Source organism: Perca fluviatilis, chromosome 3 (assembly GCF_010015445.1).
Source record: "Perca fluviatilis chromosome 3, GENO_Pfluv_1.0, whole genome shotgun sequence".
In the NCBI taxonomy this organism is placed as follows: domain Eukaryota; kingdom Metazoa; phylum Chordata; class Actinopteri; order Perciformes; family Percidae; genus Perca; species Perca fluviatilis.
This window is the reverse complement of record NC_053114.1, coordinates 19,182,111-19,208,299: the sequence shown is the minus strand read 5'-3', so window position 1 is coordinate 19,208,299 and position 26,189 is coordinate 19,182,111. Positions and strand designations below refer to the sequence as shown.

General features: G+C 42.2%; 1 protein-coding gene across 2 annotated transcripts; it reads left to right on the top strand.

The window, feature by feature from the left end:
• The first annotated feature begins 656 nt into the window (after window positions 1-656).
• On the top strand, window positions 657-25,772 carry fn1b (fibronectin 1b). 2 transcript variants are annotated; one of them, XM_039794305.1, is made up of 46 exons: window positions 657-964; window positions 1,182-1,310; window positions 1,584-1,721; window positions 2,088-2,219; window positions 2,647-2,784; window positions 2,873-3,019; window positions 3,113-3,295; window positions 4,012-4,194; window positions 4,627-4,803; window positions 6,446-6,601; window positions 6,719-6,847; window positions 6,979-7,122; window positions 8,614-8,735; window positions 9,658-9,826; window positions 9,915-10,091; window positions 11,231-11,359; window positions 11,476-11,565; window positions 11,661-11,855; window positions 12,758-13,036; window positions 13,147-13,410; window positions 13,506-13,600; window positions 13,912-14,080; window positions 14,271-14,357; window positions 14,529-14,720; window positions 15,817-16,095; window positions 16,305-16,496; window positions 16,625-16,714; window positions 17,138-17,404; window positions 17,560-17,676; window positions 17,770-17,931; window positions 18,026-18,181; window positions 18,310-18,426; window positions 19,478-19,747; window positions 19,838-20,025; window positions 20,111-20,198; window positions 20,299-20,478; window positions 20,587-20,676; window positions 21,446-21,634; window positions 21,888-21,977; window positions 22,422-22,843; window positions 22,956-23,094; window positions 23,863-24,024; window positions 24,127-24,252; window positions 24,351-24,457; window positions 24,596-24,682; window positions 24,984-25,772. In XM_039794305.1, the coding sequence occupies exons 1-46, from the start codon at window positions 823-825 to the stop codon at window positions 25,059-25,061; spliced, it is 7,362 nt and encodes a 2,453-aa protein (XP_039650239.1). In that variant the 5' UTR covers window positions 657-822; the 3' UTR covers window positions 25,062-25,772. The 2 variants fall into 2 exon arrangements, with proteins under 2 accessions (XP_039650239.1, XP_039650240.1); XM_039794306.1 differs by lacking the exon at window positions 15,817-16,095.
• Window positions 25,773-26,189: the final 417 nt, after the last annotated feature.

Below are 26,189 nucleotides of genomic sequence, written 5' to 3'. Positions count from 1 at the left end.
TTTACAAATTTTAAATGTTATTAAGCTAAAATTCAATTGTAAAGCACATTTACCCAAATTAGCTTTATACAGTATGTAATCAGTGTATATCAATAAAAATGTAATTTGAGGTGTTTTGGAAATGCGTCTTGCTCCTTTTTGTTTTGGCACTTTAATGGCACTGTATGAGAGTTACAATGTTTTCGTATGCACATTGCAACGTTTACTATGCTAAAAATGAATCACAAAGAGCCCCAGAAAAGAATAGGCTATGATAACATCACTATTTCTTAATATATTGTGTGTGTCTAGGACTTAATTTTGTTTTTAGCGAGCTGTAGTGTAGGTTACTTTATGGTGGTTTATAATTATGGTGGTTTGTTATTCTCTGCATTACATCTCTCCAGCAAGTATCCAAAATCCTGGTGCCCTCTCCCCTGATCTGATTTCTGATTTCATCTCTGAAACAAACAGACTTCAGATGGTCATTAATCTTTATTATAACTTTATGTTTTTTTCTTGTCTTGTGGCTTATTGAAAGTGAAGTGTCGAGTGTCAGTATTGCTCACACCCGGGCGGGTCATCCAAAGCTCCAGTTAAAGCCCTCCCCTTCAGTAGGCTGCGGCGGGGTGTCCGGGTATAAAAGCAGCGCGCTCCCGTCTCCTCGGTCTGGTGCACCAGCTGCGAAGTGGCAGCTTGGAGCAGAGAGTAACAGATATTTAGATCTCTCCAAGCTGAACTTTAGCTCTGCACTCGCTTCTTCTGTATAACGTGCTTTGTTAACTAGTCTTTTTTCTACTTTACCCTGAAATCATTCATTATTATTATTTTTTTTTTAACAAAATGACTGGTGGCCCACTGACAGGGTTACTGCTTGCGCTGTGCGTAAGCAGCGCAGTCCACGGTTTGCCAAGGAAGGGCAAAAGACAAAGTGGCCAGTACCAGGTGTATCCTGTCCTCCATGACGCAGAGGCCGTTACTCCAGGTTGGTACAAGGACTTCCATTATAATCATCAAGTGTTCTTGAGTTAATTAACTCTCCTTAATGCATGAAAAGTCAAAGATGTTCCTCCTGCATTAGTGTATGTTGTTTAAAATGTAATGACTTTGCAGTAGCTTTTGTCATACCTAATGCTTTTATTTTGCATTAACTTGATTCCCCATAATAATCTTTGTGGGACATATATTCCTATGATTTCTAGTCGGCTGTGAGGACAACGGTCGCTCATACAGACATAACGAGCAGTGGGAGAAACCCTACCTTGGTGGTAGTACACTGTTGTGCATCTGCAATGGAGCAGCAGGCATCAAATGTAAAAGTCAACCTGAAGGTCAGTAAGAGAACCGGTTTGTAACAGAAATCTCTTAGCAGACCTGTTCTTCTCAGGCTCACTTTCCACATCTGGATGCGAGTGGAAACTTTGGGTTTGGAGTAGTTGCCTCCACCAATCACTTGTTTCAGAACGTTTGCGTCAATACCAACAAGTAAAGTTACTTAAAAAAGTTGGAACATATTGAGATATCCACTTGTTAAATCGTCAGTGCGTCTTTACGCAGCAATACAAACTCTTAACCTTTAGGGTTCCCTCTGTTTTATTCCTCAGCGGAGGAGTCCTGTTATGATAAGTACAATGACCGGTCATACCGTGTTGGTGAAACCTACGAGAGACCAAAGGACGGGATGATGTGGGACTGCACATGTATTGGTTCTGGTCGAGCCAAGATCAGCTGTACCATTGCAAGTGAGTAACCTGAATATTGAACTGCCTGCACTTCAAAAATCAGTATGAAGCGTGGAAAAATAGTTAAAAAAAATAAACCAATATTAGTGGTTTTTAATAAAAATTATTATTATTAAATTTTTATTTTATTTTTAGATTGTCACACAGTGTACTTTTCTTGACATTTCGTGACACGTCTTAGTAGGTTATTTTACTTATGTTCCCTACTTCTTTCATTCACTGGAAACATACAGCATCACCTCAGGATGTTGTAAATGTTTTACTTAAATAGTAATGACATCTGAATGATTGATGTGCCATAGTGCATAGCCTACTAAGGACATATGTTGTAAGCCAATGCAACATAGTACATTTTGTCCTTCACAGATCGTTGCCATGAAGGTGGGATGTCTTATAAAATCGGGGACACTTGGCAAAGGCCTCATGAGTCCGCTGACTACATGCTAGAGTGTATGTGTCTTGGAAATGGCAAAGGAGAATGGACCTGCAAACCTGTGGGTGAGTAGGCTACAGTTACCTCATGAATTTAAACTTGCGGGGAAACTAAGTGGTCAAAACTTTCCATATGAACTCTGGAATGCAGATACACGTGAAATATCGACACACACACGCACACGCACACACACACACACACACACACGCACACACACACACTTAACAGACATTTCCGATTTCTCAGAAGCAAGACCGTGTTTGATAGCATTGTAAATATTTGACATATTTGACAACAATCCAGACAGACACGGTACGTGTGTGAAAGAACACGGCGCTCCTCTTTGCCCATGTTACGCCACATCTATTGATTTTCACTTGGTTTATTTCACCTGGAAATTTCTAGGGGATTTAGCCTACTCGCTGTAATTTCGAGCCAGCTCTTAAATATGTATAAACTGCACGCAATAAATCTTCGGCGTTTTCTGTGCAGCTGAGCGTTGCTACGACAACAACGCTGCATCATCGTACGTCGTGGGGGAGACGTGGGAGAGACCGTACCAAGGCTGGATGATGCTGGACTGCACCTGTCTGGGAGAGGGGAACGGACGCATCACATGCACCTCAAGAAGTAAGAAGAGTATTTAACAACGCACACATGAACACACACTTTTGCATACTTCAGTAGCAGCTGCTGACCACTGTTGTTCTCCAACCAGACCGCTGCAACGACCAGGACCTCAGGAAGTCCTACCGTATCGGAAACACGTGGACAAAGACGGACACAAGTGGACACATCCAGCAGTGTCAGTGCTTAGGAAACGGGCGTGGGGAGTGGAAGTGCGAGAGACACAACGCAGGCCGAAGTGAGACCTCCTGCTCAAGTTACATTTTGCACAAACTTTACTCTGATCTTCTCTGACATTCGTCATTCTTTCAATCTGTTTGATGGCGTACAGCCGCAGGTGCTGTCGTGTTGACCCCCACACATTCTCTGCAGCTGGTCGAGCCCCCCGTCGAGGGGACGTGCCGCTCGGACTCTGGAGCAACCTACTACGACGGGCAGCGCTGGTTCAGAAGCCAGGGCAGCACGCAGATGCTCTGTACCTGTCTGGGCAACGGAGTCAGCTGTCAGGAGTGGGGTGAGTAAAAGATGCCAGTGTTTCCTTTAGGATTTCTTTTTAGCAGTGGGGGCAGGTCCGAACACATCCCCCCCCACCCCCCATGAAACGGAACTGACACTTTGCTGCAACACAAACAATATTTATTCACTTCTATTCACACACACACACACACACACACACACACACACACACACACACACACACACACACACACACACACACACACACACACACACACACACACACACACAATGAGGCATATTTTCAGTTGTGATTGAACTGTATTTTTTGAGTTATGATATAGGCCAACTTTGATCTTGACATATAGGCTAAGCATTCTGTAGCAAATAAAAATAAACCCACTATTAATTACATTATCTTAATGCAGTGTAACTACTTCAGCATGTAAATAATGCACCTAAAATACAAACGTTCTCCGACATGCACTCTAACAATGCAGCCCTATTTTTGATACCATGGGTGGCTGAAATGTTGCTGTGGGGGGCCGCCACAGTCAAATCAACATAGAGGAAACACTGGCTGGGGTCTCTGTGAAGAAAAGAGGAATTATGATGATGAACTCTATGGTCTGTTATGTTTCTAATTGGGTTTCCTTGACATGAAATAAGTAACATGTAACAAGACTCAAATAATCACCATTAAAAGATGCACATTGCTTTGTCTCCGCTATAATTACCACTGTCTTGTTCCTCCCTCTCCTCTCCTCTGTGCAGAGGCCAGGAAGCAGACGTATGGTGGCAACTCTGACGACCAGCCATGTGCATTCCCGTTCGTCTTCATGGGAAAGACCTACTACTCCTGCACCTCAGACGGACGCCCAGACGGCCAGCTCTGGTGCTCTACATCTGCAGACTATGAGAAAGACCAGCAGTACTCTTTCTGTACTGAGAAGAATGGTGAGACTCGGGCACAGTGATGTAATCCTGGGCTTTACCACTTCATTGGCTTGTTGGTTTTGTGGATATATCGGGCTGGTGTTGACCTTTTATTAAATCAAGCCTTTTGACCATCAATGTCATCCACCGCCAATTTATTAAAGATTCCCTCTCAATATCTTACCTCTAAATAGTCAACAACCTGCCATGGAATGTTATTTAACAATTTCATAATTTACTTGGTCATTTGTGTTTTGATGTTATTTCATTTTACACGCATCAAGAATTCCCTCTCTGGGATTCTTGGATATTTGTGAATTTTGGCATCAACATTTTTTTTAAGATACAGAAGATTTGTGCAAATATTGGCAAATCTATCACAGTCCCTAAACTCTTAAGAAGACATAACATGGTGGCATGGTGATATAAACAGTGTCTCTGTCTCTATTCCAGCCATTGTGGCAACACGAGGTGGAAACTCCAACGGCGCCCTTTGCCACTTCCCCTTCCTCTACGGTGGCCGCAACTACACCGACTGCACCTCTGACGGGCGCCGTGATGGCATGAGGTGGTGTGGCACCACCCACGACTACGAGACAGAGCAGCGCTTTGGATTTTGCCCCATGGCTGGTAAGTGTGTGTGTGTGCTGCTTTCTTTGTTCTACACCATGCATTTACATTGAAACTTAACAGTTAAAGGACAAATCCAGCCGATTTTTACTAGAGATGTTCTGATACCAGTATCGGTACCGGTTCCGATACTGCCTAAAATGCTAGTATCGGTATTGGGAAGTACTGGAGTTTATGCACCAATCCGATACCATGTAATAAAGCCCTAAAGAAAATCTATGTTAAAGTAGTTTATTTATGTTCTTTTTCCGTTCTAACTGACTGTCAAACTGGATAATAAAAGAAAGTTCTGTAGCATTCATTGTTTGTGTTTGTTCATGTTTCACAAAGAGTTTAACCTGAGCCAGACCGACAACAAAGATAGAAACAATATCACATCCATACAGGGATAGTAGTATAGAGTTGTCAAAACATAATAAAATATATGACACACTGGTATCGGATCGGTACTCGGTATCGGCCGATACGCAAGTTCAGGTATCAGAATCGGTATCGGGAAGCAAAAAATGGAATCGGACCATCTCAAATTTTTTTCTGAATCTTGATCGCTAGATGTCACCGAGTACTGTCGATAGGAAAAAAAAACGACTACATAGAACATGCCCCCACAACTGGCATTTTAGCTAACTGGGAGCTCTGGCCATTAGCTGCAGCAACTCCAGTTTGCTAGCACCGATTTTGGTCGTTTTTTTTCTCCTATCAACAGTACTCGTGACATCTAGCGATCAAGATTCAGGTCAAAATCGGCCGGATTTCTCCTTTAAAGTAGTAAGTAGTAGTAATTGTAAGTAATTGAAGAGATGAAAGAAAAAACAAATCCAAAAAACAAAAACCTTTCTTTATCTATTGTTTCTAAAATGTAGCATATGAAGCAGTTTTGCTCATTTGATGAACTGTATATAGTTGCATCACTTCCTGCAATGTTTTTTGATATCTTAATGGTTGAATGCACGTATTAAGTGGCTTTGTGTAAAAGTGTCACCTACATTTTAGTAATTTTAGTATTTTTTAATTCTAGAGAAAGTTCTAAAGGGTTTCCAAATTACCTTCACAATATGAAATCTTCATAATGTTAGTGTAAACAGATGTGTTTAAAGGAATAGTTTGACATTTTTGGAAAATTCACATATTCATTTTCCTGCTGCGAGTTAGATGAGAAGATCGATACCACTGTCATATCTGTACGATAAATATGAAGCTACAGCTAGGAGACTTAGCTTAGCTTAGCATAAAGACTGGACACGGGGGAAACCGCTAGCCCGGCTCTGTTTAAAAGGTTAAACAATCCGTCTACCTGAACCTACAGAACAAAAAAGCGAAAGATGAAAGTTATTCAAATGCTTAACTAATATGCTATAGATATATTTTCTTTGTAGATGATGTAATTACACTAAATGCTTTGGTCTTTATCTCATCTTGTTGTCACAGATGCTAATGACGATTTGGTTGCATGACTCACTTGTAGACAGTTGGGAACTAATTGGGGTTTATGTTCATGGGAGAGTAATGACTCTGTCAAGGCTCTTACATTTACAGCATTTCATCTCATGTAGAGTCATGCCACTGTGCTAAATGGAGCAAGGAGAACAAACTTAGTACTGTTTGTTTTTATTTATTTATTTTCCTTTCTTTCTTTATAAAGCCCATGAGGAGTTATGTACCACCAGTGAAGGAGTGATGCACCGTGTAGGCGACAAGTGGGACAAACGCCATGATGTCCTGGGTCATATGATGGAGTGCACATGTCTGGGCAACGGCCGTGGGGAGTGGAGCTGTGTTGCTCACTCACAGCTGCGAGGTCAGAGAGCTAACTCCATTTGGATTTAAAACAAAACGGTTTAAGTTGTCTTGAAGCATAAAGGTTTTATGTTGAATTCACTCCTTATTATTAATACATTTTTTTTAACATGTCCAGATCAGTGTGTTGTCGATGGCTTGTCCTATGAAGTAAACCAGGAATTTACCAAGCGCCACGACGAGGGCTACATGATGAACTGCACCTGCTTTGGACAGGGACGTGGGCGCTGGAAGTGTGACGCTACTGGTGCGTTCATGGCTCATTAGCTCAGCTGTGGGGGGATTCAAATACTAATGCACTTTTCATCTGAAATTTACAACCCCACCCTTCTCTGTCCCATCCAATCTCTTTTGTTTGCGTCTGTTTTCTGCAAATAGATCAGTGTCAGGAGCCACAAACCAGGGCGTTCTATCAGATTGGAGACACATGGGAGAAAGTCATCCATGGCGTCCACTACCGCTGTTATTGCTATGGCAACGGCATTGGAGAGTTGAGATGTGAACCTCAGCAGACCTACCAAGGTAGGGAAAAATAATCTTCAGTTGAAAACTGCTATCCACTTCAGTTGGTTTACAGATCAGTTTCTGTAGAGTCCTTGTGGTCAATATTTGAATATGGTGGTTTAAGTTTATTCATCACACACATCACTTATTGATTGATTGTATTCATAGTCATCAGTCATAATTCACAGACATGATACACATATATTGCGATATAGACTTTCATGTGATGTCCATTACGATAAACGTTCATAAATCCTCATAGAAAGTTTGGAAGTTTTCTGCATTTGGAAGTTTGCTTCAGAATGATCAGAATCAAATTAATCCGGTGATAACAGGAAGTTAGCCAGTCCAACCAGGAACCGCAAATAACTAATTGGTCACATTTGGGGATTCGGCATGACCTTTCATGGTGCAAATTTGCTAAAATGCAAACAAATATAGGAATAAATAATAAATATAGGAATCAGATTTCAGCATAATTTTCAAATTTGTGGAGTGGACAATCCATTCGATATAATTGTGATAACTTTGCCTTGTCTGAGGCTGAACCATAGGATGAGAGATTTAAATCCCTAAACCCTTGCACAAGATAACATGCATATTATTAAATAGGATTATTTATTTGTATTAATTACTTGGGAAGTGTTAATTCCCCCAATGCCTCTTAGTCCTTTCCTGCAGCTTTTCCCACCGAGTCAGACAGCTGTGTGTGCTTAATGTGTGTTTGCTTTACTTATTTAACCCTCCTACGTTATTGACCTCCTTCCTCTCACCTACCCCTAACCTTCCATCACACGTCACTGGAATAAAAAGTTCACTTGCCAGGTTAGTGGAGGTAAGCGGGGGTTTGTCGTTTTTCTCGACTTTGAAGTCTGGCAAATGGAGAAGTGCTTGCCAATCACATCGCCCCTGTCTTCGCCTTGGTCTTTGTAGTTGGAGAGGTTTTTCCTTCCCCCGCCTGGTGTTGTTGTGCTGACCTGCTGAGGGGAAAGGGATGCTGGGCTGGGAGGGAGACGCTTATACATACTTCCTGCCAATAGCTCTTTCTTGTTGGGTAAAAGTTGCTTAATGTGGTACTTTGTACTGCAGCACATTGTGTGTCCCTAATGAAACATTGACCTAACCACTTACTGTTGCAACATTTATCTTACCGTGATCAATGGTGTGTGCAGAGCATGGATTGTAAAGCTATATGTTAGCTCGATAAACTGGGATGAATATAGTACTCTGGTGTTATGTCAGACTCTAAGATGTCAGCGGGTGTATGAGCTGGTTTCGCACCGTCTGGTGGTTTGGTTCTGTCCCAAAACGATAAATCTGTCTGACAGAGCCTAGCCAAAAAGTAGCCAACTTTCACCCACACTCTCTACAGGTAACACTGTTAAATGTTTTTGACAACGTGTGAGTCTTTTTCTCATCGCTAATAGCAGCTTTGTTCTGTGTCTCTCCTTCTCTCTCCTGATGTCTTCCCCTAAATCTTTTCCTACACCCACTGCTCTAACTCCTCAGATGGCCACAGACCTGTCCAGGTGATCATCACAGAGGCAGGAAAACAGCCAGACTCCCACCCCATTCAGTGGAACCCTCCTTCATCTGTTCAAATTACCCAGTACATCCTCAAATGGAGAATTGTAAGTCACCCTTTTGGTTCAGGTTATAAATTGCCTTTGTAAACGCAAATGAGCTCTTTTTTGTCTGTTAAAGGTTGTTTTAAATTTGCTGACCACTAGCATTAGTAAAGGTAAGCAAACAGTCAAGCGCTTTTGGTAATGTTAACTGAAGTTTGAGCATGGACAAACAAGGCGATTAGAGGGTACATGAACTCCCATTTACAGTCTGCATGCACAAACACATTGGACTCCAAGGAAAATATTCCCCATCCTGTGATTTCTTTTCTCACACATCTTTTTTTTCTTTGAAGACCTCAAAGACTGACAAGCTGGTTGAAATGTTTATGAAGCTTTAGTTAAAGTCAAACACATTCTCTGAAGGGGTTTGGGGGTTTGGGGGAAAAAAAAAAAAAAAAAAACCCCCCGGGCCCCCTGGGGGAAATTTTTTTTGAAAAACCCAAAGGGGGGGTGTGGCAGTAAACAGGTGCCCCCTTTTTGCGGGGGGTTGTGGAGTAAACAGGTCTGAGCCAGTCGAGAGTCCAGTCCAAAATATACTTAGACCATGCAAAGTCTTAATTTTCTGAATTAATTAATGATTCCAGTAAATTCTCTGAAATGTTCACATATTTGTATTTAACTCCATATCATGTCTGTGCTGTCAAAATTGTTCATTACTTTTAAGATTTATTTCTGGCACCAAGAGTTTAGAAATCAGATTATCCAGTTGAGAAAACAATCTCACCACGAGGTCCATTTAGTAGCCGTTCTGGAGCTTTTAATCATATAGCATGCTCTTCATCAGCAGATGGAGTTTTCCTTTTCTGAGCACTTTAAGTATGCTTGTCCATTTTGTATGCTTGCACACTCTTCAATGTAAGCTTTTTGTCATAAAAACTTGACCTATAACCTATTAACTTTTTTATCTTTTCACCCCTACTGGTAGAAAAATAGCCATGCGCCCTGGAGGGAGGTCACTGTCCCCGGCCACCTCAACTCCTACACCATCAGTGGGCTGCGTCCAGGCATCACCTACGAGGGCCAGCTGATCAGCATCCTGCGCTACGGACGTCGCGAGGTCACACGCTTCGATTTCACCACTATCCATGGTTCCTGTGAGTAGACTTGAGCAGTAACATTTCCTCAATGCCACAAATCTAAATAGATGTTTTACAGGAACGTTATATCCCTTTATCTCTCAAGTGGAAACAACAGAGGGAGAGACAACCCAACTTGCTCCACAGGTGGACACTTCTGAGTCGGTGACAGAAATCACCTCAAACAGCTTTGTTGTGTCCTGGACATCAGCCTCTGCTACCATTTCTGGCTTCAGGGTGGAGTATGAGCTCAGCGAGGAAGGGGCCAAATCAAAAGTCCTGGGTGAGAGCCTCCATACCTCCGTAAAGTCACATGCAAATAATTGAATGCATTGATTAATTGTATAGATTTTCTGTTGAGGTTCTAAATGATGTATCTCAGGTTAAATGTGATCAACATAAATTCCAATATGAGTAGGCGATACGGATTAAATCCTCTGTCATGGCATCTGTCCATTTTATGTCAAGGTATTGATACATTTTAGTTTAGTTTAGTTTGTAGTTTGAACATGTACAAATATACATATATTTTTTATTATATATAATAAAATTAAAACAACCGATAAATAAGAACATGTGCATCTCAGCACAATCTTCCAACATTATTGTAAGTGATTCAAATTCCCATGTTCAAAAAGGAGTAGGAAGAAGTTAAAAAAAAATTATTTTCTGGTCCTACCCCCTTTTTCTATTTTTATCCTTTAGTTAAATACAAAACAATTTGATGCTTCACTTATTTATACATGTTTACATACACATACATGTACTGTGTATCTACCTACCTACACTCACATAAACACATGCATACACATAGACACAGATGCATACATACATACACACACATTTACACCTTTTTTTTTCTTTTCCATCTATTTTCTTCATTTCCATCTATCTATATCAAACCGAATAATAACCCATCCGAACTAGACTATATAAGCCCAGGAACCATACAGACAGTATACAATACTATCACCTCGAGTCCTTTTCGTATCCATTCAATATATTCATTTTAAATAGTCTCTTAAAATTGCTCATTGTTGTACATGATTTCCTCTCTTCACTGCAGCTGTTCCATAAATGAACTCCTTTGGTTGTGTTGCAGTGATATTTAGCATTTGTTCGTAAATAAATATTGTCATATAGTACATTTTCTAAAAAAATAACCAACAAGTCTTTCCATTGTTGGCTAATCAGGCCAATGAAATACCTGGCGAGTCAATGTACTTCATCACATTGATGCAACATTTTAAAAATAAATCCAGTGGTGTCATTGAGCAGCTCCTTACTGATGTGCAACATTGCCCATAATGAAAAAAAGAAAAAAGACATACTGTAGCTGCCATGGCATAATCATTCTGTAATAAATATATAAAACGGATATACTGGTATGTGTATTAACGATCTTTTTATCGGCTTCTCCAGATGTTCCTCGCACAGCCAACTCTGTCACTATCGCGGACCTCCTGCCAGGACGCAGATACAACGTCAACGTCTACGAGCTCCCACATCAGGGACAGCCAAACCTCATTCTGACTACGTCCCAGACTACAGGTGGGAGAATCCCTCTCCTCCTCTTTGTCATGACCATGTGATCAGGGTTATGCAAATGTCGTACATTTTTACACAAAATACAACGTGACTGATTTCTATTCTTTTCCTTCCACCAGCTCCTGACGCCCCTACTCAGCACGCAGTCGATGAGGTGGGTGAGTCCTCCATCCGAATCAGCTGGTCCAGGCCTCAGGCTCCCATTACTGGTAAGGAACTTGTTACAGTATGTGTGTTTATATGTGATTTTAACTTAGTAAGTTCTTGATATAAAGATTCATTTTTATTCTGTTTGTGCTGCCAGGTTACCGCGTGGTGTACACGCCGTCATTGGAAGGCAGCAGCACTGAGCTGAACCTGCCAGACTCGGAGACCTCAGTGACCCTGGCTGACCTGCTCCCCGGGCTCCTTTACAACATCAGCATCTACGCTGTGGAGGAGGACCAGGAGAGTGAGCCTGTGTTTGTACAGGTCAACACTGCCGGATCCCCTCATCCAGGTGCACATTTTTAAACAGATACGATATCTTTCAGTTAATAAAGAAGCTGAAATTTATGAAAACATAACTTTAGCCAATAACAGTCTTTTTGTTTCATTAAAACATTCACAATGTGTTATACTATTCTTTAAATGGTTAATCATTCTGCTTATATCATTTTTTGTCTTTTGGCTGCAAGTGAACACTGAGCCGATTACATTTATACTTGCAGCTGAAGATTCCTTTTAGGGCCAGGCAGCTTCGCAAGGGGCTTTTCAGTGTTTGGGAAAGACTGAGCTCGTCAAAACATTGCCTTGTCAAATATGCTTTTACAGCTATAGCTATACCATGGTGATGTCTTCTTATCTTCATCTCAGTCCGTCATGGCCCCTGAATGACCTCTAATTTAATCCACTGTGGGCTCAGAAACAGAGATCTGTTCAGATTTAGTTAAAATACTTATGAAAGCAATCATGCATGTACAGCCCACACCCTCACAGAGGCACAGACACTTCATAAATCCACGGTATATCTTAAATTGGATTCCCATTTCTGACTCTCTCCTCCTTGCGCCTGGCAGGGCAAAATGTACTAGTTTATTATGCTCGAAAAACAAAACCAGATGCTGTGAGAATGGCTCTGAATTTCTTTTAACCCATGTCTGGTTTGGCATTCTCTCATATTTTCTGCTTTATCTGTGCCAATTGTTGAGATCTTTTATTGCGTTTTACTGTACTTAGCATTTTAAGTTAGCTCTGTACAATACAGTACATCCACACATATTAAAAGGTAGAAAGTTTTTGGTTTTCTCCAAACAAAAATGACGACGACTCGTAAAGACATTGCTCCGTAGTGTTACTAGTTGTCGAGACTAGATTCTGACTGTACGCCTTGTCAATCAATCTACCACTTTCTGTCCACAGAGGAGGTCCCGGCACCCACAGACCTGCAGTTCTACGAGGTCTCAGATATGAAGATCGCCATCACCTGGACCGGTCCACCCAGCGAGCTGACCGCTTACAGGGTGCACTTCACCCCCGTTGGTCCTGACGGCTCTGAGACGAGGCTCCTGCAGCTGCCCATCTCACCCAACGCCTATGCTGACATTACCCACTTGCAGCCGGGCACACTGTACCGCTTCTACATCTACGCCATAAATGGGGGAGTGGAAAGCAAGCCGCTTGTGGGAGAAAAGTCTACCAGTAAGTATCAATGGACATAAGAACCCGAGTTAGGCGCAGAGGGATTACAATTACGACACAAGATGAGAGATTTTCTTCCTTACACATATTATATTTTCTATCCCCTCCAGAACCTGATTCGCCCACCGATGTGCGTTTCACTGACATCGGCCCCGACAGTGCATTGGTCATCTGGGAGGCTCCCCGCGCCATCGTCAGTGGCTACCGTCTCTTTCTGAGCATCGAGGGCTCCAGCCCCATCGAGAAGAGGATCCCTGGCAGGGTCACCCAGTACCCTTTGAGGAATTTACGTCCAGACACCCAGTACACTGCCACCATGCACTCTGAGCTGGACAATGATCTCAGCGAGGGCATCACTACATATTTCACCACCAGTCAGTATAAAGAGAAACACAACATCTGCAGAGGGTGGAATACATTTTTGCAAGGAAATGTAATTTATTTTTTCCTCATTCTGACATTCTCCCAGGTCCCCAGATGGGAAGTGCTCCTGCTTTCAGCACTGAGGTCACTGATACGTCTATCATCATCAGCTGGATACCTGTCCGCAGGTTCAGCTACAAGGTAGACACCTGCATCTTCTCATTACATAACAAAAAGTAAATCATCTAGAGGAAGAACTGTTCATAATCAAACAAAATGAAAGCTGTTCTTATCAATATTTGATCAAATCAAATCACTATGTGTAATGTGAAAAGGGGTTACTCATAGTGACAGCATCAACTGTTTAAGGTGGTGTGTGTCAATGTTGTGTTTGCAGCTTGTTGCGCTGCCCCCAGGTGGCCAATAAAATCCTTTAATGCAGATGTCTGCGGTATATTTTAATGGTGTTTTCTAGGTCTCTGATCTCTGCCTGTCTGCCTCCTTCTCCCCAGCTGTCCGTGCTCCCCAGCCAGGAGGGCGAGTCTCCCAGAGAAGAGACCTCTGACTCTGGACGTATTGATATTCCCGGTCTGATTCCTGGAACTCAGTACACCTACAGCGTTCAGCCCATGTTTGGCGGACGCAACCGCGGAAACCCCATCACCCGCAATGTTGTCACTTGTGGGTATCCAATTCACTTTATTGAAGAAAAGAAAAAAAACACTATAAAAATTGTATATCTGATCACCAGAATATTTGTTTACTGCTGTAAGCCCACATAGCACAGTTCTAACCATTTGGCATGAGTTAAGAACGGCTGCATTGAATTAAGTTTCTCATGCTTATGTTATCTGCTTTCCCCTCCTCGCAGCCCTGTCTCCTCCCACTGACCTCCGAGTTGAGTCCAACACTGTCACAGGAGCTCTCACTGTCTACTGGGTAGCTTCCAAAACACCAGGTAAATATTGACTGTGCTCCCCACGCACTGCCTCTAGTCTAGCCCTTGAATGGTATTTTTTTTTTCACAAGGACAAATGTCTCTTCCCGGTATTTCCTTTTGACTCATACATTGCGAGAACCTCTTGACATTACCTCCTCCATATTTGTCATGTTCCCCCTCCCTCTTCAGACATCACAGGCTACAGAGTGACAAGCACGCCGACCAACGGCCAGCGGGGAAACACCCTGGAAGAGTTAGTCGGACCTGATCAAACCGAGTGCTTGCTAGAGAGCCTGAATCTGGGAGCGGAGTACAACATCAGCGTCTTCACTAACAAGGGTCATTTGGAAAGTGCGCCTGTGTCCACAATTGTCACACCAGGTAGGAGCCACCAGGAAAGCATTCACAGAAGTTAATAGGCATCAAACACCCAACTTGGTCCACAGAAAAGACCAGTGTGTCTATGTTAGAGAGGAGAAAGAGAGAGAATTTGCTGTAAAAGGCTGGGTCGAATTCAAACTGGAGCAAACTCCAACATTTTACTTCCTGTCATTACAGTATTATTTTAATTATTCACACCCTTACAATGTATTCCTTTTCATGATGGAACATTTCCCATATGAATACATCTTTTTGAATTTGGCTTTAAAAAAAAAAGAAGCTGAGCACCCGGATGGCTCAGTTGGTAGAGCGGGCGCCTTTATATAGAGGTTTAATCTTCGACGCAGCTGGCCCAGGTTCGACTCTGACCTGCGGCCCTTTGCTGCATGTCATTCCCCCCTTCTCTTCCCCTGCATGTCTTCAGCTGTCCTGTCAAATAAAGGCCTAAAAGTGCCCAAAAAATAATAAAAAAGAAGAAGCTTTAAGGCCTTCATGAAGCTGCATTAATGGATTTTTGGCCACTAGGGGGCGCAGAATGACTTCAAAACGACTTGACAGACATACAGCTCTGACATGATCACATTTTAAAGCTCTTGTGGCTAATGGGTTAGCAGAAAAAATCCTACTTGCACATTCAGGAGACATTTTCTCATCTCTTTGATTTGCTACTTGAAGATTTAAGAATGAAATGTAATACTTATGGTTCTTTGAGCTCTGTTTTGGTCTCCACCAACTCAATGGCCAGTCCCTGTTTAATGCAGCTTTAATTATCATAACTTACTACTAACATGATCAATGGCTGGCGTACCATGCATGGCGGTCATGTTTTTTTTTTAATTGGGATGGTGAATTAATTTTTTTTGAGCATGCCTAGAATAGTACTGTAAATCACTGCTTTAATTATAAAGTACATTGTGAATTCAGTAATTTGTAATGATTTCTATCTAGCATGGCTACTGTTACACTTCAGATCTCTGACTGCTTTATTGGGAATGAAATGAATGTTTTTGGTATAACTAATGTAATTATTATGGCTATTGGGTCTTTCTGTCTCTCTAATTTTACTTGCGCTTTGCACCTGGCCTAACCCTTTCAGAAATCCCCACACCAAGTCACATTGACTTTGTCGACATTACTGACACCACCATCGGCCTGCGCTGGATCCCTCTGAACTATTTAACCATTACTGGTTACCGGATAATGGTAGTAACATCAGGCGAGAACTTGCCAATTTTTCAAGATATGGTGGAGGCATCTGCTGGTTATTACACGATTCGTGGTCTGGAGCCGGGCGTGGACTATGACATCAGTATCTTCACTGTTACAGAGGATGGGGAAAGCGAGCCGACCACACACATAAAGCAAACACAAGCTGGTGATTTAATCTTTCAATCCATCCGTGGGAAGGGCTTGGGTTTTGATCTGAGAGAATTGATGAAGCACATGATAAACTCAAACACTACAGTACATTTTAGAAATCACGTTAATGATATTTTCCTTATGCCATTGTAAATCTGCTTTTATTTAATTAACCTCTTTGTTTCTCCTGTGTTAGCTATAACCTTTAACCCCTCATTCTTACAGCCATTCCAGCTCCCACCAACCTGCAGTTTAAAGGGGTGGGTCCTGACCACATAAGGGTGACATGGACAGTCCCGAATGTTGCCACACCAAGCGACATCTCTCGGTTTATCATCCGTTACCACCCTGTAGCCACAGACGACGACATCAAGGAGGTTAATGTTGGCGGAGCCACCAATACCTTCGTGCTGGAGAGTAAGACGACATAAATTTTGTGTCTGTTTAAAAGTGTCTGACAGAAAGCTGGATTTAAAGTCCAAATTAGTTGTTTTTCTTTGCAGTGCATGAGGTCATTCTAACTATACTTCTCCATTTCCATATAGACCTGCTGCCCAACACTGAGTACCGTATCAGTGTTGTGTGTGTGTACGGTGAGCGAGTAAGTGAACCAGCCACAGGGACTCAGAGGACAAGTGAGTATGACAAGGGTGGCAAGGGTGCCGCAATACTTGTTCATGTCCATTTTTACTGTACATTTTTTATGTTTCATCACATATAAAAGGCAATAATATTTACATTAACTGTTTTATTTTCTAACATAAAAACCGACAAAAGAAGCAATAAACATCAAATCAGCAAATCGCTGCATTAAAGCCTCTCTTAGATATGCAATTATGCGGCAGTTCTGCTATTGTCATTAAAACACAATCACTCTGAAGTGGTGCCATTGTTTTAAAAAGGTTTGGGAGCCACTGGATTACGACAGCCCCAAGTCAACATAATACTAATTTTTAAAATGGATAATAGTGTTGCCCTGCAATTTTGTAATTGCCTTTATCATTGCATGTGATTAAAAATATTTCTCTTATACCTCTGTCCACCTTCACCACCTGCAGCTCTTGACTCCCCCACTGGCTTGGACTTCTCCGATATTCGCACCAACTCCTTCACCATTCACTGGGTGGCTCCGACTGCTGCCATTACCGGCTACCGCCTCCGCTTTCAGAAGACGAGCGGCGGGCGGCCGAAAGACGAGAGGCTGCCCCCATCCAGGAACCACTTCACTTTGACTGGACTGACGCCAGAGACGGAGTATCTGATATATGTGTATGCTGTCAACAATAATCAGGAGAGTCAGCCTCTGACTGGCACACAGGCCACCAGTGAGTTTCTATACTGGTTTCTACTATAACCTCTCTTTTTCTTAAGTGACACTAATCAGCTGAATCTTGATGATAATTAATTTACCATTTGTTTGTGTAGCATTTCTTTTTTATATTAATGCACCTCTTTCCTCTCCTCTTCTAATCCTCTCCAGTCTCCGATGCTCCCACTGACCTGGAGGTAACATCGTCCACCCCGTCCAGCATCACCATTCGCTGGGATGCCCCCTCTGTCACAGTGAAGAACTACAGGATCACCTACGGAGGCACAAGTGTGTACATGTGTTTTAAGTCATAGTTTCCTCTTAACCTCAACCATTTTTTGGTGTGTAACACTCTAGCCCTTCTTCACTCTCCCTTTCTAGGTGGTGAGACTCCTCAAGAGTTCACAATCCCAGGCACACAGACCACCGCCACCATCACCGGTCTGAAGCCCGGTACTGACTACACCATCACGGTCTACGCGGTTACTGGAAGAGGGGACAGCCCTTCCTCAAACACCCCGGTCTACATCACGCACAAGACTGGTACAGCAATGTGAAAAAAAATTGTCCCTGGACAAAATAAATGTTGAGGGGTAAACTGAATCTAAAGCTTGTTATGTGTCCATCTCTCCTTTAGATACTGAGTCCCCCACACAAATGAAACTGACGGATGTCAGTGACAACGCCATCACGGTGCGCTGGTCTCCTGCTCAGGGACCAATCAGAGGCTACAGAATCACCAGTGTCCCTAAGAATGGCCTGGGACCCTCCTACTCTGAGGTGGTGGCACCTGGTAAGATAGGCTGGTGAAAAGAAAAAAAAAATTCAGAACCAGGCTGAAATCATAATTTTATATTCTAATATTTATTTCCAAAATGATATCCTCGTCTCATTGGCTCCTTTTCTGCCCCTCTATTACAGATCAGACTGAAATGACGTTCACTGGTCTGATGCCCACTGTTGAGTATGTCGTGAGTGTCTATGCCCTGGGCAATGATGGACAACCCTCTTCCCCCGTGGTGGAGAATGCTATCACTGGTTAGTTTAACTCTTCAGCTAAGCATTGTTTTGGCACAAGTGATGCAAGTTACTCTCTGTTAGCGTTACGCAGTGGGTTTACATGAACTTAAGTAACAGTGTCACAGGCCTCTCCTTTATGTTTGTGATTTCTTAACATCATGTTAACCTGGTTTTCCTAATCAAGGTGGGGAAACTTTCCTCAGCTAGATTTCTCCTGGAGGAAGCCATGTATATACAATTTTATTCTGACGCTTGATTCACCTCTTAAACATTTATTTTGGTTTTGTTTGTTTGTTGACAAATGCCACTGTATTACTATGCAGTGTTGGATATACAGTATGTATATGTGGCATGATATGCAAACAGTAGTTATATACTTTCGTTTAGTAGACAAAACAGTTCCAGTGGAGCGCTCAGAGGATGGTTGGATGGTTCATACTTCCTATTTTGCATGCTGTTAATGGCTCAAAATGATTTCAAGTTAATTTTTATTATATACTATAGTATCTATCAATTCAAATACAATTCAATATGCTTTACAGCAAAAGTTTGCTGCTGTTCATATTCACAAACTGGCTGCTAATTGGCAGATCTCTTTTTTAATGTCTGTTTATTGGCATTTCAGAGAACACAACAGTAAATACTGCATACAAATGATATAAAATGTTATAAAAAAGTTAGACATTTACATACACAGACACAAAAAACAATAGGTCCTGTACAATAAATGAAATAAAAGTAGTTATCGTAGCCAAGAGTTAAGCTAAGAGCCAAGAAGATAATGATTGCCTAACCTCTAGGGTTGCCTAGTTTTATGACATGTCTCACTGGAACCAGATAATGCAAATCTGAGTTTTATTCCAGTTTTAGGTGCTGCATTACATCTTTAATTAGCAGATCTCTGACCAGGAGTCCTGCCACCTAAGCCAAAGTTCAGTCTTGAATATTGCTACCGGAGCAACCTCAAACAAATGAGACAAAATAAATCTGAAGTGTCTCTTTAAGATTTAGAAGTAAATGTACTTTAATCAAAAATAAAATAAACAACATTCTTCCTCCTCTCCTGCAGCTATGGACCGTCCCAGGGACCTGACCTTCTCTGAAATCGATTCCACCTCCATGCGCATTACTTGGGACAGTCCAGAAGGCACGGTGACATCATACCGCGTCCTGTACTCCAGCGCAGAGGAGAGCGAGATGGAGCTGCGTCCTGCACCCAGAGGTGACCAGGACACTGCGGTGCTGAGAGGCCTTCGCCCCGGGACAGAGTACACCGTTAAAGTCATCGCCCTCCATGACCGCACACCCAGCACGCCGTTGGTGGGAACCCAGGCCACAGGTAGAAATACATATAAATGAAGTCAGGAATGTGATAGATGTGTTCTATGTTCCCCGACTTCATTTCTCAATGTTTTTTTTGCTGCCTCAGTGATCCCTGCTCCGACCAGCCTGGTGATCTCAGAGGTCGGTCCCTCCACCTTCACTGTGTCATGGCGAGCCCCCAATGCACGCCTGTCAGGCTACCGCGTGGTCGTCAACCCCAAGAACATCAACGGCCCCGCCAAAGAGATGAACCTTGCTCCGGACACCACACGTGTCGTCGTACCAGGGCTCATGGTAACAAACGTTCTTGTCTCGTTATTTACATGGATGTATAGTCCGTCAGTGAGTAAATATCTGTATGTATGTCTGTGCATCGTAGGTGGCAACCACCTATCAGATATACGTCTACGCTCTGAAGAACTCTGTGACCAGCAGACCGCTGGAGGGCGAGACGACCACTCTGGAAGGTAACTGGCTGCACCATAAATTAATTAATACATTTCCAGTCCCCACCAGTTACTATCCACTGCTCTGTTTTACGTCTGTTTTCTTTCTTCCTCAATGCAGATGTAAGTCCTCCTCGACGTGTGCGTATCTCTGATGTGAAGGATTCTTCTATCACACTGACCTGGCGCTCAAAGGTGGAAACCATCACTGGTTACCTCATCGATGCCAGGCCCCTCGGTGGCTCGCACCCCACCATCAGCAGAAACATCCCAGGAGAAACGAACACCTACACTCTGACAGGTACACCACACCTTTCTGCTCAAATAGACCTTTTACAAAGGTGGAAACAGTTTATAGATGTGAGTTTTAGAAGTGTGATTTCACTGTTTATTGTTATGTTTTTCTAAGGTCTGCAGCCGGGCACCAGGTACTCTGTTAACCTGTATACTCTGAATGGCAACACAAAGAGCGCCCCATTTACTCTCACAACACAAACAGGTACTATGCAAATCTTGAGTCTGATCTCTGCCTTTTTGTGAATACATTTCATTACGTGAACTTAAGTTTAAATCTTTTCCATATCCAGATATGTTGATCTATATGTAGTTGCTGGTGTTTAATCTCTATCATTATACAGTACATAATGTAATCATGTACAGTGCTATGTGAATACAAGCAATGTAAAGGGACAACGAGAGAGAGAGATGGAAATAAATAAGCTACACAATGCTTTATTTAAATCTAGCCACAGTAAATGCACCTATTTTGTGGCTCCAGAGGTAGCTGCGCAGAATCTGATAAATTGCCTCAAGTGATGTCACTTGAGTCTTTGTCAGTTGGGGCTGAATACTTCAAAATTGTAATTAAAAACAATCTGTTTGTGGAGTTAGAAAGAAGTGAGTTTAGCAAACCATGATAGCTCCTCATCTCTGATTGAGGCTACATTAGCTGCTCCTAGCATAACACTCGGCTGTCGAGTTGCATTGTGGGTAATGTAGGCGCCAGGCTTGGACAAGGATAAAGTAGTTATGGAATAGAAAAGATGATATCTCTGTTTTTTTTGCATCATTTAAATTTTTTTTTCAACTTTCCCTCCTCCAAAAATGTTATAAGAGTGCACTGCTACATCGGTGGAGTACTCTTTTAAGTCCGGTCTTAAGAACCAAATTGAAATGACATGCAGCTGTTACTAGCACTGGACTAATACCACAACTGCACACAAACACACAAGCAATAAGATGGTCTAACATGATTTTTTTCTTCATAGCTGAACCAGTGGTCCAGGCTCCCACCAACCTCCTGTTCACATCTTTGACCCCTACCTCCATCTCCTTCACGTGGCAGCCGCCTGCCACACACATCACAGGATACTACGTCACCTACGAGGAATCAGGAGGAGCACCACGACAGCTCACCCCACGACCCCACTCCGGCCAAAACTACGCCACCATATCTGGTATGCGCTTGTCAACCGGCCCATTGTCACTACAAACAATATTGCCACTGCAGATATTGTATAGGGCATATTTGCCAGTAAGATAATACATATGTTTGTTTATTTTTAATTTCCATTTTGATTTAATTTGTTGTTTTAGATTTAGGAAAAGCTTCACACAGGCTCCTCTGATTAGATCATTCTCTTACATTTACAAACATGAGTCAGGTGCAACCTACAAATTCCCCTATATGATAATTATTCCTCTCCTCAGGCCTGAGACCAGCCACAGAGTACATCATTAAGATCATCGCCTACCAGAACACACAGAGGAGCACACCTCTGGTGGGCAAAATCAGGACTCGTGAGTATTTTGAAACTTCTGCACTGTACAGGGACAAATGTGATGGTGAAGGTGATGCATTTGAATTATGTAATAACGTGCGAACATTCTAATTATTTATGGGTAAACATCCTGTAAAATGTAAGGGTTTGAAATGCAGCTTTAATTTGCTTAGCTGAATCAAAATGTTTTGCTGCAACATCTCAGAGGCCTTGAAATAAACTGTGCAGTCAATCAGCGTTGGTTCTCCTAAAACAATAATACCCCTTTTTATTTTGAATGCCTCCAGAAATGCCATTCAAAATATCTTGTGTGTTTGTAATACTGCATTTTGCCGTGAAGTAGTACCTCAGCAATGCTGTATCTGCGGCGCCTCCTGTTGGCTGAGATATGTTACTGCACCTCTGCTTTACATGCCCCCTCAGCTAACCTGCTTGCTTCCCTAACCCCGTCTCTCCCGCACAGAATCAGAGTCCTTGCTTCCTCTGCCTCTGCCCAACCGCCCTGGAGGTGTTGATGATAGGCTGGATGTGCCTGAGCCTGACTTTGACAACAAAGTCCAGGTAGTTGGCAACAATGGCCCGGATGGGAGTAGTGGCCAGAGCCAGACTGTGGAATACACAGAGTACAACAACAACAACAACCCACAGTCTCCCTATGGGCAAGTCCGTGAGCCCCTGGTCTTTGTGCCCCTTCCTGATGCAGAGGGCCGCAGACTGCCCATCCTGAAGCTGAATGTGCCCATCGGCTCCACATTTGGTAATGAGACCGGGCTGCCTCAGGAGGCCCAAACTCAGACCACAATCTCCTGGAAACCTTACAAGCAGAGCAGCGCCTACCTGGTGTCCTGCCATCCCCTCACACACTTAGAGGAGAAGATGTTCCAGGTAAGAGACAAGGGCCGTGGTTTCCAGGTCAGCCTACCGTGCTGTCATATTAGATGAAATCTCTTTATTTCATATGGACAAACCTTGTCTCTCTCTCTCTCTACCTGTCCAGTTCCGCCTGCCAGGCACAGCAACCACTGCTACCCTGATAGGACTCACCCCCGGCGCAAACTATAATGTGTTGGTGGAGGCTCTGATGGGGGCGCTCAAACACAAGATACTGGAGCAGGTCGTCACTGCTGGAAACACAAGTAAGCTACAGAAACTACTGTGTCTAAACTGGGCTAAAACTAAGTCCATCTTCAGTGACAAGCAACTCCTGCTAATTAATGAAGGGCCTTTACTTACCTCAGAAGTTTTAAATTGGACATAAATTCCTGATTTTCCCTGTGAACTCAGATCTTCCTTTTACGTGTAATCTTTACTAATGTAGTATAGTGTACATTTCAAAACACAGCTCCATCAGTTCAACAACAGGGGCATGAGTTTCTCTTCTCTAACAGGAATAGTTTTTATTCACTAAATAATTCCAGTTGTGCTGGCAACAACCCATCATTTGAAACCGGGCCGTTGTTTCAAAATTCTAAACTAATCTCAGTGATTGGAAGTGACCGCTACTACTCTACACTTTTACACAGAAGGGTAGACACTAGCTGCATCTAATCAAATTTATAATTGGCACATTTGATGTACCATAGGATTTTCTCAGTTGGCTTGCTAAAAGCTAAATCAAAATTAGTAATAAGTTGATCATAAGTAATTATTATATTAGCTGAGAAGCACGGATGTACAATTAAAACTACATTGTCGCCACACATAATTTCGTTTGCTTTTGTATTTTAGTTTATGATCTAAGAGTCATGATACTGATGAAAAATATAATTATTAATAACTAAATATAAACCATCATGGCCCAAAACGAGTTCATTTAAAAGGGCGCAGGCAGTTACTCTGACTAATCAATCTTCAAGTAACTAGGAGCTTTTTTGTCATACGTTTCCCTACCCATCTTTCTTCAGTCCCAGAGGGAGTGCCCTCCACTAAGGACTCATGTTATGATGCCTTTACTGCAACATACCACGATGTTGGTGGTGAATGGGAGAGGATGTCTGAGACAGGATTCAAGCTGTGGTGCAGGTGCCTGGGTCTGGGGAGTGGTCACTTCAGATGTGATTCATCTAGTAAGTTTTTTTGGCTATTGTTTTCCTGGAGGTACATAAGCATATTTAGAATTAGAGTATATTGAACTTAGGTTCTCTAACTTTTATTTTGTCCATCGTTAGAGTGGTGCCATGACAATGGCAACAACTATCGCATTGGAGAGAAGTGGGACCGCCGTGCAGAAAATGGTCACTTGATGAGCTGCACTTGCTTGGGAAATGGCAAAGGAGAGTTCAAGTGTGAACCACGTAAGGCCTCTTAAGACCCAAAGAAATATTCTACGACTGTCTCAAAAAGGTGTGGAGGAGTTGCATGTGAATTCTAATGCGTATGTACACTCACACAGATGATTCAGTGTGCTACGATGATGGCAAAAGTTACCAGGTGGGGAACCAGTGGCAGAAGGAGTACCTGGGTGCTATCTGCACCTGCACATGCTTTGGAGGACAGCAGGTAAGGACACATCAGCCTCCCTGACTTTGGGTCTGATGTTCAGTGATACTTATATTGACTTGTTATTAAATTGTGGTCACTCTGCGAGTTATACGAAGCATGTTTAAATGTACGCTTGTGTACGTTTGGTCTCATCAGGGCTGGCGATGCGAGAACTGCCGCAGACCAGGTGGCGAGATCGATGCTAGTCTGCTGCAGCCTGTTAGATATGGAAACACAGTACGCGTGAGTGGAATTCATATAACATGTTTTATTTATTTTTAATTGTATTTCTCATTGGCCCTTGACACCATTTGTGGTCCCAAGATTGTCAAGTTGTCATACAAAATAAGTATATTTGAACTGCATTATACAAAAATATTTTTCAAAATATATTTTTTATTTTTGTCTATTTAAAATTAATAAAAAAGCATTGCATGCATATCAAATGTCCTCACTTGGAACACCGATGAAGATCAAATCTAATGAAAATACAGAATTGTTTGTACCTATGCGAGTGACTTTACGTCTTCAACTCTTCCTCCAGAATATCCATTGCCCCGTTGAGTGCCTCCGACCCGACCTGCTGGCAGACGCACACGCTCCTCAAAATCCTCGGGAGTAAAGGATCGGTCTTCTGCTTCGCTCCCTCACCGTCCAATCGCTGCACTGTCTCACCTTTTAGAAGCCACGCTGTCTGCGACTGAACTAACTGCCTTATCACTTTCTGACAAATGTTTAGCCAAAGAGGTTACACTGCCCTGCTGCCTGATTCTCCTCTACAGCCAGTCTTTTCACTGTTGACTGTCAAGTCTCTAAATCCATGCTCTATTGAAAAATGAATACTCCTGCCATTTTCTTTTTGGTGCAACATTTCCCTCCACATACTTGGGTGTGTACGTCAATGAAAGTAATTTAGGACTCATCACCAGTCAGATTTGTATACTTCTCAAATTGGCATTTGTTTCCCATAAAAATATTCAGACACATTTCATAGTCAAAGAGCAGAAACTGTTAGAAAGTAAGCACTGTGTTAAAGAATGTCAGCGTAGATACAGTATTAACAATGTTTAAATTGTCCATGAAAATGTGCTTTTCTCTTCTGTAGCCCTTCTTTTGTTACTGAGGGGTCGCACTGTGTGTGATTGACACATTCTGATTTTTAATCTTTTTACTAATTTATCCCTTTAATCTCAACGTGTGAATGTGTGAACTGGGATGGGAGAATTTGAACTGTTCTATTTTTGTACTTTGTTGTCCGTGCCAACGTTGTTTCTACCTTTTGACAAACAGAAGTCCCTTATTTTAATAAAGCTGGAGAGATCCTGAAACCTAACCACAACGTTATGTTTATTTTTTCTAAATAAAGTTTAAGGACTCTAGTTTTGCATTATATACAAAAGGTGATTGCAGAGGACTTACAATGTCCACATCTCTACAGTCAGCTGTTCAAAAGGCCCAAAAAGAAGACTAATGTAAAAAAAGATTAGTAAAAAAGTGTCAGGGTCCAAGCTGAGGCCATTTGGGAGCTAAAAAAATCATGAACAAATTGTATCTTCGAACTGTCTTTAACAAGACTGAGGCTGTGTTTTGAGCTAAATGCTAATCTCAGCATGCTGAGGTTTAGCAGATATGAAGTTTAATGTTCACCATCTTCTAAATAGCATTAAACACACAGTACAACTGAATAACTCCAACGTAATGATAAAGCTAGTTGAAATGTCATGGGGTGACCAATGTAATTCAAATTCAT

Bases quoted from the DNA above. Each gene is read 5' to 3' on its own strand.
- fn1b (XM_039794305.1), top strand. From the start codon at position 823: ATGACTGGTGGCCCACTGACAGGGTTACTGCTTGCGCTGTGCGTAAGC. The intron at 13,037-13,146 runs GTAAGTATCAAT...TATCCCCTCCAG, and splicing joins TGTGGGAGAAAAGTCTACCA to AACCTGATTCGCCCACCGAT. The intron at 24,683-24,983 runs GTGAGTGGAATT...CTCTTCCTCCAG, and splicing joins GATATGGAAACACAGTACGC to AATATCCATTGCCCCGTTGA.